At 42.1% G+C, this 15,109-nt stretch overlaps 1 protein-coding gene across 2 annotated transcripts; it reads right to left on the bottom strand.

Annotated features, from left to right (window-relative positions):
- Positions 1 to 876: 876 nt before the first annotated feature.
- KDELR2 (KDEL endoplasmic reticulum protein retention receptor 2) lies at positions 877 to 14,577 on the bottom strand. Of its 2 annotated transcripts, none has more exons than XM_075515375.1 (5): positions 14,369 to 14,577; positions 7,401 to 7,501; positions 4,222 to 4,380; positions 2,907 to 3,159; positions 877 to 2,093 (listed from the first exon to the last, which is right to left on the bottom strand). In XM_075515375.1, exons 1-5 carry the CDS (start codon positions 14,457 to 14,459, stop codon positions 2,059 to 2,061), a joined length of 639 nt encoding a protein of 212 aa, XP_075371490.1. In that variant the 5' UTR covers positions 14,460 to 14,577; the 3' UTR covers positions 877 to 2,058. The 2 variants fall into 2 exon arrangements, with proteins under 2 accessions (XP_075371490.1, XP_075371491.1); XM_075515376.1 differs by lacking the exon at positions 14,369 to 14,577 and adding an exon at positions 12,649 to 12,685.
- Between the last annotated feature and the right edge of the window lie 532 nt (positions 14,578 to 15,109).

Below are 15,109 nucleotides of genomic sequence, written 5' to 3' on the forward strand. Positions count from 1 at the left end.
AGGAGGGGGGATGAGCACAGGAGGGTAAACAGAAGTAAACCCTGTGCCAAATACCTGCGTTTCCCAGCACCCCGCCCATCCTGGTACGCCCGAAGGGCGGCACCTCGACCACCACAGGTCAGAGGCAGGCACCGGAAAACCAGCAAAGTGCTTAACAGCTGCATCACGAGAAAAGTCAGAACATGGACGCGTGTCCTCGAGGTGGGGGCTACAGCTGCTGGCTTTGTTACACCAGCCCTGCCACTTTCTCCCAGCCCTCGGGCACAGGCCCTGTGCTCCTGCACAGCTCTGAGCACGTGCCAGGACAACATAGCCGAGAGGGACGCTTTGCAACTGAATTAAAGGACAAAGCTAACAACGTGGAAGCAAATAACCTACCCAGATCCTGAAGAGTGCTCTCTCATACTGACCAGCACAGATCTCGTGTAGCCCTATGGCCACAACTACAATCAGGCTCTGGTGTCTCATTACAGGGCAAGCAATGGGATACTCAGTGTAGTATCTGAGACAGTAGAGACTGCAGCACCTCAGCATGCACGCTCTGCAAATAAAAACCACTATTCATGTAGGGTTAGGAATGATAACCATCCTTAACTAGGCGGATAATGATGGTAAACAAAGTTAGAGAAGATAAATGGTTTCTTGATGATAAAACAAAAACATATACGAGCACCACACCGTCGGAGACTGAGCTCTTACAAAACAAGCAGAACTAAGTCACCATTGCTTCATTCAGTGACAATGCCCCTCATAGCCTTAAAAAGTTCATATTTCAATAGAGCAAACAATGACATTAGGCAACTCATCCTTACTACAACTTTTCATCCCATCTCAGGCTAACAGAAAATTTTAATTGCGGAATAAAAAACCCCAACATTTTCACCATTTCATAAAGTGTTTATTGAGGATGGTAACACAGGATAAATCATGCAACAGCTCAGTAAAAAAAGGGAATCATTTAAAGGATAAAGAATGGTAACTGGTGCTGCTGATTTTGAAAAGTTTATAAAAAAAAATATTAACTGTCCAAAAGTGACATCGAAAACCACTTGAAGCTGAACATGGAAGTTGCTTATAAAGCATTCATTAAAAAGAAAGTGTAGATATTGTTTAAAATGATCACCTACAGATTACTGTAATCAACAACTTGCAAGTCTCCCATTTCTATAGCTGCAATGGTGTAGCAGGGCTGTACATCCAAGATATTTAACCTTTTTTTCCTGAACAAAGAATACAGTCGCAAACATTTGCCACTAAGCCACACAACCGTCTCTCTTACCCTTCACGACCTGCGCTGCCAAGTGCTTTCGTGATTGGGATTACCTTCCCAAACATCATGGCAAAACAGGAAAGGGCCCATCCTCGTGGCCTCAAGAGATTTCCTTACTGTCCTCTTGCCATCAGCCTGTTTTAGAAGGGGAACAACTACAAAACATGACTGTTCCCCTTCTGGCACCAACATATATTTTAAATAGGAACTCCATGTCAGCAGATGGCACAAAGACTGGGCACCAGCACATCACATCAAACATTGGTGGTTTCAGATTTAGAGTTGACATATATTCACCTTTTGGAAAAAAATAAATATAGTGGAATGAAAATTGAATCAAAGGGAAAGAACAGATGACTACCATCCATCAAAGATGCACATATCTGTGCACTGAAAAAAAAAAAAAAAAGAATCACTAATTTCAAAGAAATTCTTGAAAATTAAAAAAAAAAGTTTGCACTTGTTCCTGGTCATAAACAATCTCACAAAAATCTCACTTTTGGAACTATTCCAATTGAAACCATACACTGAATTTATTAATACAGTATAAGTTTCTTTATGTAAAAAATCTTTATACATAGTAATAAAAAAGATAAAGGCAAGATGCATCAAACAGAAATCTGCTGGTTGTTTTTCCTCCGTTCTTACAGAGCCGCTGATGACTACCTGCACTATAAAGAGCTGTGTTTCTGACTTTCTGTCTCAAGCATCTTCGCCTTTGCTTGTGATAAGGATTGTTCTGTCCAAGCATCCAAAAGGACAGATGCTGGTGATGGTTTTTTTGGCACTTACGCTGGCAAACTGAGCTTCTTTCCCTTGAGTACTGTAAGGAAGAGTAGGAAAGAAAACAGTTAGCAAAACAAAGATGTGATTAGGAGAAGCACACACTGTTAAAACTTCAAAGGTACCAAAACCTATCACAGAGAGTCACTTTGTTACAAAATGGGAGCACTGCAGAATCCTCCCAAGCTTGCCCCTCTCTCTCCAATACATACTGGTAAAACAATGATGAATTAACAACTATTCCAATCCTGCCCTCTTGTGGCACCCTGGAATTCTCACTTGTCATGCTCAGGACATACTAGCCTATGACTGTGGTTTCTTAAGGAGCTGTGACTAAAATAACACAGTCCCATATAGCTTTGTATTTATATGATGGAAGCTGGAATATCAATAAGGGCAGAATAACTAATATAGCGAGCAGAAATGACTGCTACTACACTTAGCATAAACAGAAACATCCAAAATCCTTTGGACTCTTAAGGTATTTAAAACACTGAGAAAGTTGTCTGTAAGTGTGGAATTTGCACAAAACAGTCCGTGTTGTCAGGAGAAGCATGAGGATCATGCTTATTGATGGAAGACAACAGCAACATGTATTTAGCCATACTTATTTTAAATCTGTCAATTAAGTTCATCAGACCATTTATACATTTAAGTTCTATCCATACTCAAAACAATCCTCAGAAATGCCCGACACTAACAAAAAGTGTACTTGGTAAATCTATCAAGGATATTTCAGCCATAATTTGCACACAGAATAAACATCCTAGTAATGTCGATATAGCAGATCCCTAATGAAGGTGTTAATTGCTACATTCCACAACCTGAAGCTGGAAGTTATTGCACTACTTACCTTTTGTAACATACAAATAGAAGAAGTCACAGTAAAGAACGGTCTGAACCACACCAGCAACAACAGCTATGAGGTCAAAAAATCCCTCAAAATAGTAGCGCCAAATCCAGTTGACTAAGTACAAGGCACGGTACAGACCCAAGAAGAAAAGATAGTGAGTAGTGATGGTCTCTGCTTCCCCAGTTTTGCTGATCATGAAAAGCTGAGGGAGAATAGCAACAGATTCAAGATAGATGGAGAAGGTCCACAGTATCTGAAAGGAAAAAAAACAGACAGGTATATTCAACTGTCTTACTGATAACAGAAGCAAAGAAGATATTTGACTTGACTTTTCACTCTCTAACAATGTTATGAAGAGGTACAGTATTTCAGCGAACTATCCTTGGTACAGGGAAAACTAAGTGAAAGCTTCATAATCAACCACGGGACTGTCCGAGGGAACAACTTTCTTGGCAGACAACAGACTCTCCAAACCAGCTGTCTAGTGAGCTGGCAGGCATAGATTTACTCATGAAGAAACTTATGTGCATCCATCAGTTCAGGATTCACAGTACCATGAAATACAGCTTACAGAGCTAGTGCTGTGAAAAGCTGCAGGGAAGATGAAGTCCTTTTTCCCCATGTTCTTCCAACTTTTTTAATCTACTGGTTTAAAGCATGAGTTAATACAGAACAAAATTTAAAATAATGTCTCAAAGTGTTGCAATTAAAATTCCTTTACTCTCTAATAAAATCATTTAACTCTAATAAATATAAAAACGCAGCTCAGTCCACTTAAGCATTCAAAGTTATTCTCTGTTTCGTGGGAAAAATTACCTGTTTGAACTCTCTATAATTACATTTTTAATGTAATTTTTCTGATTGAAATGCAGCTATGTGTTTTCCTAATATAATGCAGTTCTTTCTAATAGTCTAGACAATTTGCTATTCTACAAAATTTAAGAAGTATTATAATTCTTTTTGTTTTCACCAGGTGGCACCAACTATTCACAAACTGCATTCTGGGGCATTTCTTTAACAAATATAACAAAAGGAAGGATACTTTGAATATAACCATCAGAGTATACTGGGAAAAAGACAGTCTTCTGCTTAATAAAATAATCAATGTTGATAATAATGCTAGTCTCCTGAAGGGCCTTAAATTTTCACAGAAATCTACACTGTAAAGATGCATTAAGGAAACAGGATTAGCCTGAACCTACTAAACATAGGCATCTTTCAAGCATTCCTCAATCAGCCTAAAAATGCTCATCTTCATGTTCTAAATATTTTAGAGAAAAAAAAAAGTATAACCGCCAGCCCACAATCAACTCACCTCCAGAGGAGAGAAGTCATGATTGACAAGAAATGAGAGTCCACCAACAGGAACTATCAGAAACTCCACTCTGAATGTATCATGGTTTCCATCATAGGTGGCCTTAAATTTCATGTAGATCAGATACACAGTGGCATACGAGCAAGCAATGTAGATAAGCTAGAGAGCAAGGAAAGAAAAAAAAAAAACAAAAAACAAAACAACCCACAGAGGTTGCAGGATTAGTTCAAACTCACTGAACAAAGATATTCCCAGGCACTAAGAGGAATAAGTGCCATCTTGTTTGTTTGTACTGTTTGTTTACATGCCTTTGCAGTTCCAGGCTGTGTGGTGGTATTTAACTTTTTTCAGGAGAGTAATAATTCAAAACCAATGACTGGGCTCTACTGGGTTTGTTGCTTTAAAAGCATCATCTTTCCTCTGCTTGAAGTGACTGTCCAAAGTTTCTTTAAAGACCCTTTCCTGAGTAGACAGAACTAAGGAACTGACTGGAGAAGGAATACCCTTTCTGCTCCTGCAGGGGAAGCACTGGCCCAGAACATTTACATTAAAAACGTGCACGTGCATACATGCAATAATGATGGAAGGGGTCTTTTTACATTCAAAAAGCCTGGGAGTGGTGTGGCTCATGCAGCAGTTAAAAACCTATTCAATAAGCCCCATTCAGACTCAGCCATTTAACATATCACAAATTAGCTGATTTGATTTAGACCTTTAAACATCTCTAAAATCTGAAGAGTGGCAAGTGGCCAGTGTTCTCCACCAACCAACAGGCCATAAAACCTGCAAAACTAACAGACTGCTAGAAGCATTGAACCAAGAATTCAGTTTCAATTTCAGTTGATGTCTAACGTTACCATTTTTAATTGTTATGGTACAGTAGACTTCATAGCTATTCCCCATGGAATAGGCAAATAGCCTTATTTTACAGATGAGAAAACAGAATCAGAGAGAATACATGACTTTCTAAAGGTCAATCTGCCATCATCAGGACAGAGCTCACATTGCCCTGGAGACAACATAGTACAGTAGACTAGACAAATAGTTTAGCTTCTGCCTCAGTTTCATCACAAAGATTAAATATTCCAAACCATTTATCACATTAAATATAGATTCTTTACAACAAAAAAGTAACAGATTTAAAGACCTGTTGTTTGCAGATGCTACTTATCACTAAAAGCGCTGCTCACACATACAAAATGCTACACTAAGGATCTCAGAATCCAAAGACTCTTTACTACACTAGCACCCCGGCTGACTGGAGATAAAGGACAGGATATCAGATATAAGTAATTCCTGCTATAGGTGTAATCTAGTTGTAATTGGTATCATCATACAAGACACTAAGAAAGTGTGAATGAACCCCAACTCCTTATTAAAGATTTCTTCATGAGAATTATAGCGTGTTTTGGGACACTCAGAAGTTTTCATTTTTAAAGATACCAAAATAAAAGAATAGTAGAAAAATGACTGCAGAGTGCACCAGCAGAAATGCATCCAACACTCAGATACAGGTACCATGAAAAAGAAACTATAAGATAACAAAATACTACAAATCACAAAAATTAAAGTCTGCAGGTCATTAAGAAAGGCAGATAGTGCCTATTTGTGTATTTCTGTATATATTCCTGGAACACAAAAGAAACTCAATTTCCTACATATCTGATGATCACTGCCAGACAAATACAGCAAATTGGCACCTTAATTAATGAGTATTTCTTTTAAAATACTGAAGAACATCCTAACACTGCACAAATTAACAACTTTTTTTGCTGCCGATTACAGCATTTTCCTCAGATTAGAAAGTTCATTTAGTTATGCTGTGGGTAAGCTTACTTGTATAACAGTTCATGTTCTCTACAACTGTGTAATGCTATATACTCCTAAATATATGTAAATAGAACAAGAAGCTGTGTTGGGACACTCAAGCAGCTTTGTCTTGGCACTACAATAATGGGCTGAAAAGCCAATTACATCTAACAGTTTCTCTATGCAGTAACCTTTGAAACTGTAACAGAGGCTTCCATTTTGCAAGTTAATATTGGATTTGAAGAGAGGACCACTCTTTCATTACTGGAAAGACTTGGCTTAGTATGAAGTTGAGTATCACAAGCGTCATTTCCCATATTCATTCCTTTTCTGGGTAGGAGGGCTGCAGAACAAAGACATGGTCATGACCCTGGATCACAACCAATAAATAAATTGCAAAAAACCTAGCTGCCTCTTTAGCGCACCCAGCAGTAGCTTTCAATATTCTCAGAAATTACATTGGAAAAAAGCTTGTGTTTCAAGAATATTTTACTTAATCCACAGTTCTTAATCTAGACTATTAATATTAAAACTTAAGCATACACATTTGACTTCTCAGAAGACAGCAGTGTGAGTGGGTTTAAGATCTAAAATTTTATTTTACAGTATTATTCCCCTAATTCTTCAGCACGTTTTGCATTATTGACTATCTAGTCTTTCCTCTTGGCAACATTATACTATCCTCTAAACTAAAGTTGAAGAGCATCAAGAAAATCCAAGAATAAAGGAACTGGATTAAAAAGGTGTCTGCTCTGGTGCCACAAATGCACCAGTCTGTACTGGTGCCACAAACATGCTGCACTCTCCCAGTCTACTGCTTTATTTTCTCCTACTCAGAACCAGAAATTGCAGGAATAAATAAGAAATAACAAATTTGGGCTCACTAACATTCAGTGGGCAAGGGAATGGAGTATAATCTGACAGAAGCTACATTCCTAAAAGCGTAGTCCTGTCAACTTTTGATCAGCCCTGACCAGACACTAGCTACAATTCTGGCAATGCATTTTGAATACTAATTTACCTTGTAGTGGATAAGAAGAGATTTACTTAAGCTCTAATGTCACAGTTGAGAAATACAATTTATCTGAACCATTTTCCCAAAAGCTTTTATTTTCAATAACCAAAATGGCATTTGTTCTAAATGTCAGTCTCCATACAAACAGTTTTTAAAAATTGCATGTAGAGTGTAGAAAAAAGTAGGGGTTTGAGTCCATTTTCCACATTCTTTCTCCAAAGCCTGCCTAGAACTTATTCGGTAGTAACTGTGCAGTGGACCATTTAAAGGGGCCATTTAAAGAGGCTTTTATTAATGCAATTATGCACTCTGCATGCAACATTACTAGCTTTTCTAACTCTTCAGTATACTCTACCTTCATAGATGTGTTATACAATGAAATGAATGAAGTGAAGAGGTCCAGATAACGGGTAGTGAAGACCAGTGCAAACAGAAGCTGGCTTTTCCCAGAAATACCTAAAGCGATAAAGGAAATAGTTAATTATTCAAAAAGTGATGATGTGCTTTAAAACACTTGATGCCAAGGATGAGAAAGGATATATCCTTTATTGCTAAGCAAGTTGATTACAAAATTAGGACAAAATCCAGGCTTCCAGAACTAAGCTGTACAAAAGAACTGTAAGTTCATGTATTTCAGTAGTGCAAATGTAAGTTGCCTATATACCATTGTACTGGAAAAGGTGCTAGGACTACACAAGATTCAGAAGTTACTCACAGCAGATAGCTTACAGGTGATATTTCTGTAGATTATGCTATCTGTTCTGCATTACATTGGGCACTATGCGACAAGGCTGCATTAGCTTTCAATTCTCAGAATGCTGTCACATGCCTCAGTACATTCTTTAGCTGCTGAATAGCTGGAAAGGTACAGGGGCAATAAATACTACAGATCCAGGGATAATCAGAAAATATGCTAGCACCAATAATGTTATTTTAAAGGAATAAATTGATTTGAAAACCTAAGGCAATTCAATTCAGAAACTTAACTGACCACATGGTGGGGAAAAAGAAGTTTTATCAAACAGTCAAAACCAGATGTTACTATGTACTATAACAAAATAAAAAGAGAGAAGTAAGCTAAAATGACAGACATCTACATTGCATCTTCAAAGTAACTTTCGATTTTAGGCCAAAGCCCCAACATCAAAACATTTGTTTGTACTTAACTTCAGCCACTAGAGCAGAGTTAGAAGCATAAAAGCTTTGCACAATCAGTCACTAAAAGCTTCTGAAAATGGAGGTGAAGCATCACTCCATAATACTGATGTGGTGGTGTGTCACAGCAGGGGGACAAAACAACCTTGCCTGCGCCTCTATCTTGTTATTCCAATTATTCTTGTTTTCAGTCATCCAGGGCGAAAATATCTGAATCTGTTCAGCTAAGCATGCAAATATGGTTCAATCAACAAGAGGGAAAAATATTCTCTAGGAGAGGGTTATGATGCAAGGCTGAAAATCCTTGTCCCCTTATACAGAGATATTTCTGAGAAAGGCTTTTATTAACAGTGCCATAAAGCAATTAGAAGAAAGGCTATCTGCTATGGTTATTGAACTCCTTTTTCACTCCAGCTTAAGAAACACTGAATAACCTGCCCCTGATGAAAGGAACTTTATGTTTATACATAAAGTACAGGAATGGCTGAAACAGTAACAATTAGAAAGGGGTTTTGTTTTCAGCTTGCATATGTGAAATGTCTACAAGGTGAGCCTAATGTACTACTTGCAGAACAACCCAACTGTCCATAAGCAACTGTAGTACAGAAACCAAGCAAACGCCTCAAAACCTACAGTTATACAGATTGTAAAACTATAAAACAAAAGCTGTAAGTATTAAAAAAAAACACAACAAAACACCCCCCCCACACACACAAACAAACCACTTCCCAAAGTTCAGAAAAAAAATACATACATTTGACATTTCTTGAACTAGACCTACGTTGCAAAGACAGCTGAAACAGCACTCTCAGTTGCATCCCAGGTGTGCTTGCTGACATTACAACCCTTGACAGAGCCCTGCTCTCATGCTAATAAAACCTTTTGGCAAGCAACGCTGTCCTAAGGTCAAAACCTCCAGGACAAAGAAATCCCCCCCGGACAGATTACAGCACAGCACCACGCTATAGCATATAGTTATGTTAAATTATTTAGCATGCTATTTTCTTTTAGTAAATAACTGTGAACAGCAAAAAAAGCATATAAGATACATTATTGATAACCACTATAAATTTGGATATTAATGTATTGTCACATAAATACAAGTAATATACTCGACAAATTCCCCTAACTCATTGCCAGCCTCACCTCCCCCCCCAACCCAAAAGGTGTAATTTTTAAGGTTTTCAGTATTTAAAGATTCAAAATTCAGTATAGATTAGTCAAATGTTCCTGAAACACATCCTAAAGCCAAGTTTAAAGTAATTTTCAAGTTAAGTAGGCTAGACTAGGCAAAGTTCAAAGTTTAAGTCAAAGAACTATGAAGAGACAGGCAAACTGGGAGAAAGTAAGATCTATATCACTAGCAAAAACAGGGGGAGGAAACAGGTAAACACTCTGCTCTATGAATTTGATGCATTTCAAAACTTTAGGAAATACATCAATATACCTGTCACAGCACTGACCTTGGCTCATGGTTGGTAACTGCAATATACCGAGACTACACTGCCATTATTCTCATCCTTCTCCCTTTCCTTTTACTCTCACAAACATTACGTAGTTCTTGAGCTAAAAAACCCACATTTTTATTTCTTCTTCCCAAGCTCTGGGCTCAAATTTCAAAGAGTCAAATCTCTCATTTTTGTTTCATCCTCACACATGGAAAAACTCCTTCAACTTCTGCAGTCTAGTTTGGCAAAAAGCAATAGCATGAAACTTCAATTCAAAAGCTCAGCTGATTTTCACACCAGGGAGAACAGCAGAGCTGAAATTGTAGTACTTTCTCATCAACTTCATCTTGCTATTGTGAGTTAGGTAAAGAGCGATAGGCAGCAGCAGAGGCATTCAGTCAGCCTGGCTGTGGAGTGTGTACACTACTTAGTAACCATGAACTGCATATCACAACCATAGAATCTACAAACGAAAGTTTTTCTAAGGAACACCAGTCCATACTTTGTCATGGAAACTTCACAGACTTTTTGAAGTATTTAATAATCAAAAAAAGTAGTTTTGTTCAGTATGAAGTCCACATCAGCCACAGAACCACAACTTCTTCGGTTCTGCTAATAAAATACTAACATTAAGAATCCTTTACTTTCAGTTTAAAAAACCCAACCTAACTGTAACACAAATTGTGTAAACACAAATTTGTCAATTGAGAATGAAGGAAAATTTTCCTTCAAAGAGAGAGAAGAAATTCCAAACCTACCTAAAGCAGCATTTTTTTGAGAAAATACAGACAAATTGACAGCAGCCTATGGCAAAGTATTGTCCAAAGTCTTCAACATAGCATATGACCTGGTCCATAGTAGACACAAACAAAATTGTGAGACAGCTACATTACCTAGCAAAAGTATTACACATTTACTATCTACACTACTTTTTTTAGAGTATTCAGCATAAAATTTGACAGCCTTGCAACTGCAGGTCACCTTTAATGCTTGACAAATGACACTGAGAAAAGCAAATCAATTTTCCGGCAGTAATTCGCAGTGCAAACAATCTAATTTGACTTGGAATGGATTAGAAAATACAGGCTGCACATGACAATGTCTGAAAGCACAGGATTCTTCCAAGTCTCATGAATTTCCTAATTATGACATGAAGTCAATAATGGAGTTACCCGCTACATTCTCCACGGCTCCTAGTAATTATTTTCGAGCTGTTATTTGGAGTGGCAAACTTTTTTCCAAATTCTAAATTTGGAAACTCAAATAACCAGTCACGCAAAAAATGGTTTCCCTGCCAGCTCTGAAATCATGACTTGATTTGCTCTCCCCTTGTTATCTTTTTAACATATTGACTGAATTAGGGAAAAAAAAAATTAAGTTTGTCAAACACTGACAACAGACTGCTTCATAATGCAGATTATCCTAGCCTCACCTATTTTGGTCAATTAGAGGAGTCACTTCTCAGGAAAGAAAATGGGGACTGATGTGTCTTCAGAAAACAGCAGGTTGCAGCAGAGGTACACAGGCTGTCTCCCTCTTGTTTCCAGCTGCTTTTACAAGCCTCTGAGCTCCTCTTGGAACAAAGGCCTCAGACACACACAGATGCAACCAGAAGAGAGGAGTCGGCACCATGTGGTTTGCCAGCTCTTCATGGATCACAGCCTACTGTTTAGCAATCAGTTAGAAGCCTTTATTTATTTTCTAAGCTTCTACTGCTTCAAAAGTGCACAGTTAAAACAGCAGCTGATTTGCCCGGCTTTCCTTAGTCACCAATAACCATGAGATGTAAGTTTATTTAATTTATAAACTGCTCTAACATGCGATGTAAAGGAATCACTGAAAGCCCACTAACAAGAGGCATTTAGCAGCTGTTCAACATTAGCCAGTAACTATTTCGGGGTTATTGTTGTGTATGACTTTACAAACATATTTTAAGCGAATATATATTTACGAAATTTTTATTAGTAGAAACCACAACTGACAACAACAAACCACTACAAGGAACAGGATGGAGCCCCAAAAATAAAATCTCATGCTCCTTTGAAGTGCTCTTCTCATTCTAGGCAAACTTGTTAGGCCTCAAGACACTAATCTCACAGAAATAACATGGATCTGGATGTACTCCTAAGGACTCAGGCAGAACTGGAAGACACAAAAACCCCCAATCCCAGACAAACGCATCCCCATTTCATTTTTTTGCCTAGGAACATGAATGAAGCAGGCATTTTCTACTGAAAGAGTCCATGCATGTTTGTTTGTGTTCAGGAACACTGGCTAATTTGGTAAAGGGAAGAGTTGAGGGCCCTATGTAATATAGGCCCATTTACTTTTCTGTGTTGGAGAAAGCAGTACCAAAGATAATGATTGGTATAAGTCTACTTTCTTATGAATAAATCCCTATTAACAGAGATCCTCAATCACAATTGGCTTAAGGAAAACAACATCAGATCACTTTTTAAGCAGAAAGATGGGACTAGGTTATATTGTACTATACTGTGTAAATAACCTCATGTCCAAAGGTCACTTACAAATCTCTTGGCTAAAACCCTATTTGAATTCCAGTCTTGCACTAGAATTCTCATTTTCCTTCTTCAGATAGCAAAAGATACTTAGTTTTTAGATCATTAACTCTGTTGTTCTTTGTAATCTTGACTGCATTTCTCAAGTAAGGCGGAGGACATAACTCTACAGAAGAGTTGGAGAAGGCCAGGCCCTCTCCTGCCAGATCCAGACCGCATTCCTGATCCACTAGAGCTTGAGCCAGGAAAGTTCATTGGGAAGGAGCTCCACGACCTCAGAAACAATAGTTCTGCGCTACCACTGCATTTGGACCATGGAGTCGTTTGCTTGAGCTCTTTTGTAAAGCTAAGAACAGTTTTTACTTTACGTGTGTTTAAAACCAAACCTATTCATGTACTATTTTTTTTTCTTTTGCACTATCAAGTGCTTAGCAAAAAATGACTTGACATGAAAACATGCAGAACCTGTACTTCCTCTTACCTGTAGCGCAAATCTCTTTCATTTCCCCATTCTCAGTTCTTTCAGGTTGCAGCTTAAACTAATTCTTCACGCTCTTAACTGAAGACTTTACAGATACATCTGTACAAGTGTTAACTCGGTATTTGAATGACATTTCATGTCAACGCATGGCAAACCGATTTCAAGAATAATCACTCTTACTAATGAAGAAGCTCACTGGAGAGAAGGCAAAGTCAAGCTCACAGTCAAACCCCAGTCCACAGCAAAAACGGTAGTTCCAGGTCGTTGCCCTGATCCATGTAATACACAGAGCACTGAAATGCCCGTTTTGAATTACAACAACTCCTAGGTTTCTGAAAGAAATCAGCTATGCTGCAGTTATAAGAACTGCTTGCAATTCCCTCCAGCCACCACCGTACACTAGAAGAGAAAAAGCAAACCACACCACACGGAATTCGAGCAAGCACGTACAAAACACGGGAGGAAGAACAAGCATTTTTCACCCGGGCTGGCGGAGGAGCCGCGGGAGCAGGGCTTCTCCCGGGGCCCAGCCCGGAGGGCGGCCGGGACCCAGCTCCCTCCCCACCACACCTCTCCCGCTGCCACGTCAGAGCAGGCCAGGATCTCGACTGAAAGCCTATTCACTCCCGCCTGGAACCGCTCCCCTACAGCCTTCTACTGCAGCTGGTCATGCAAACAAGAAAACACCCCAGACGCCTGAAAAACGGCACGGATCACCGTTTAAGCGTCACCGCAGCGAGAGGGGAAAACAAAAGGGAAGAAGAGGGCGCGTTAGCCAGCCGCGAGTGCAAACCAGTGCGCGGAGGGAAAGGGAGAGAGCGAGGGAAACTTCAGGATCTGCAAACTGCAAGTCAGCTGCTCCCAACGCTGCACCAAAACCAGCTTTCACGCGCCAGAGCGGCGCTTAAAGCTGCCCAGTCAACACGCAGACGGAAGGCTGTGCGCTGTCAGGGAAGGCGAGAGAATAAGCTCCGTCTGCTTTCCCGATAGCGGCCGGGCGCGGGGAGGGGAGGGAGGCTGCCCGCCCCGCGAGGAACGCATTCCTCCCGCCCTCCCCTCCTCCAAACCTGCCTCCCCATTCATTCGCTCGCCGCCGGGCAGTTACATAAGGAAGGAGCGACCCTCCCGGGGACAACCGAAGCGGTGGTGCTCAGGGACTGAAGTATAAATAATGGCAACCGCTAAGCCTGCAACAGAATCGCAGCGCCCACGAGTGCACCCCCACGCCGGAGGGGAGGATGCGGCTCCCCCTTCCTCCCCCCCGGCTGCCCAGCCGCTTCCCCACACCATGGTTTTGGAGGGGGCTGAGTTAGGAGGGAGGTCGGTCAGGACGAGGGCTGAGGCCCCCCCCCCTCCCCTGCGCCGACGGGAGCGATCGTCCCTTTTCACCTGCCCGGGGCGAGTTCTGCCCTCCCGCCCTGGGGGCCTTCAGGGTGCGCCTCGGGGGGGAACAATCCCCTCTCCCCGCTTTACCACAGCCACCTCCCGGGCAAGTGGGGCAGGCGGGACTCCCCCCGCCCTTCCACCGGCTCGGCTGAGCTCTCCTCAGGGAGCGGTCCCTAAAGGGCGGCAGAGGCGATCGCAGCACCCCTCCGCCGCGGCGAGAAGGCGGCAATGGCGCCCAGCCCCCAGCGAGGCTCCCTTCAGGCACCGCGGCCCGGAGCTGCCCGGCCGGTCCCGCCGCCCTCCCCTCGCCCGCCCAGCGGCCTGCCGCACGCACCCGCGCAGGAGCGGCTCTTCCAGATCTTGAGCAGCAGGATGATGATGGCCGCCAGGTGGGACAAGTCCCCGGTGAGGCGGAAGATGTTCATGGCGGCGGCAGAGGCGGCAGCGCAGCCCGGAGCCGGGGAGCGAAGATGGCGTAAGCTCAGCGGGCACCGAGCGACGTGGCCCGGGGACGTGGCCAGACAGCCACCGCGCCCGGTGCACCCTGGGAAACGGGAGGGAGCGGCCCCGCCCCTCCGCCGCCGGCCCCGCCCCGCGCCGCCGCCCGACGGGAGCGGCGGAGTCGTTAGCCCTGAGGAGAGCCGCGTCCGCCGGGGCGGGTTTGGGGATACACGCGGCCCGCCGGCCTCCCTCAGCCCTTCTGCCCCCGGCGCTGTGAGAGGAGCGGCCCGGGCCCGGGCCCGGGCCTGGTTGGGCCGGGCCCAGTGTCGGCGGGGCCTGGCTCCCCGCCGGGCCCTGAGGAGTGAAGTCCTCGCGTCGGGTCCCGCGCAGGGTGGTCGGCGCCGGTGGCGGAGTAGGCCGCGGTCCCTTTTTTGCCTTAAACTCTTCAGCAGCCCTTTTAGATGAATAAATTCGACATTCTTTGTTAACTGGCAGTAAGCAGAGAACAGAGCTGGGCAGCCAGGAGCGGCTCCTGTGCGGGTGACGCTCCGGCAGCGCCTCCGGCCCCATGCGCCAGGCAGATGGATGGCTGTCAGTGAAACAAGTACCCAGAATGAATGGGAGAGAGAAATTG

The sequence above is a fragment of the Mycteria americana genome, chromosome 12, assembly GCF_035582795.1.
Source record: "Mycteria americana isolate JAX WOST 10 ecotype Jacksonville Zoo and Gardens chromosome 12, USCA_MyAme_1.0, whole genome shotgun sequence".
Taxonomy (NCBI): Eukaryota; Metazoa; Chordata; class Aves; order Ciconiiformes; family Ciconiidae; genus Mycteria; species Mycteria americana.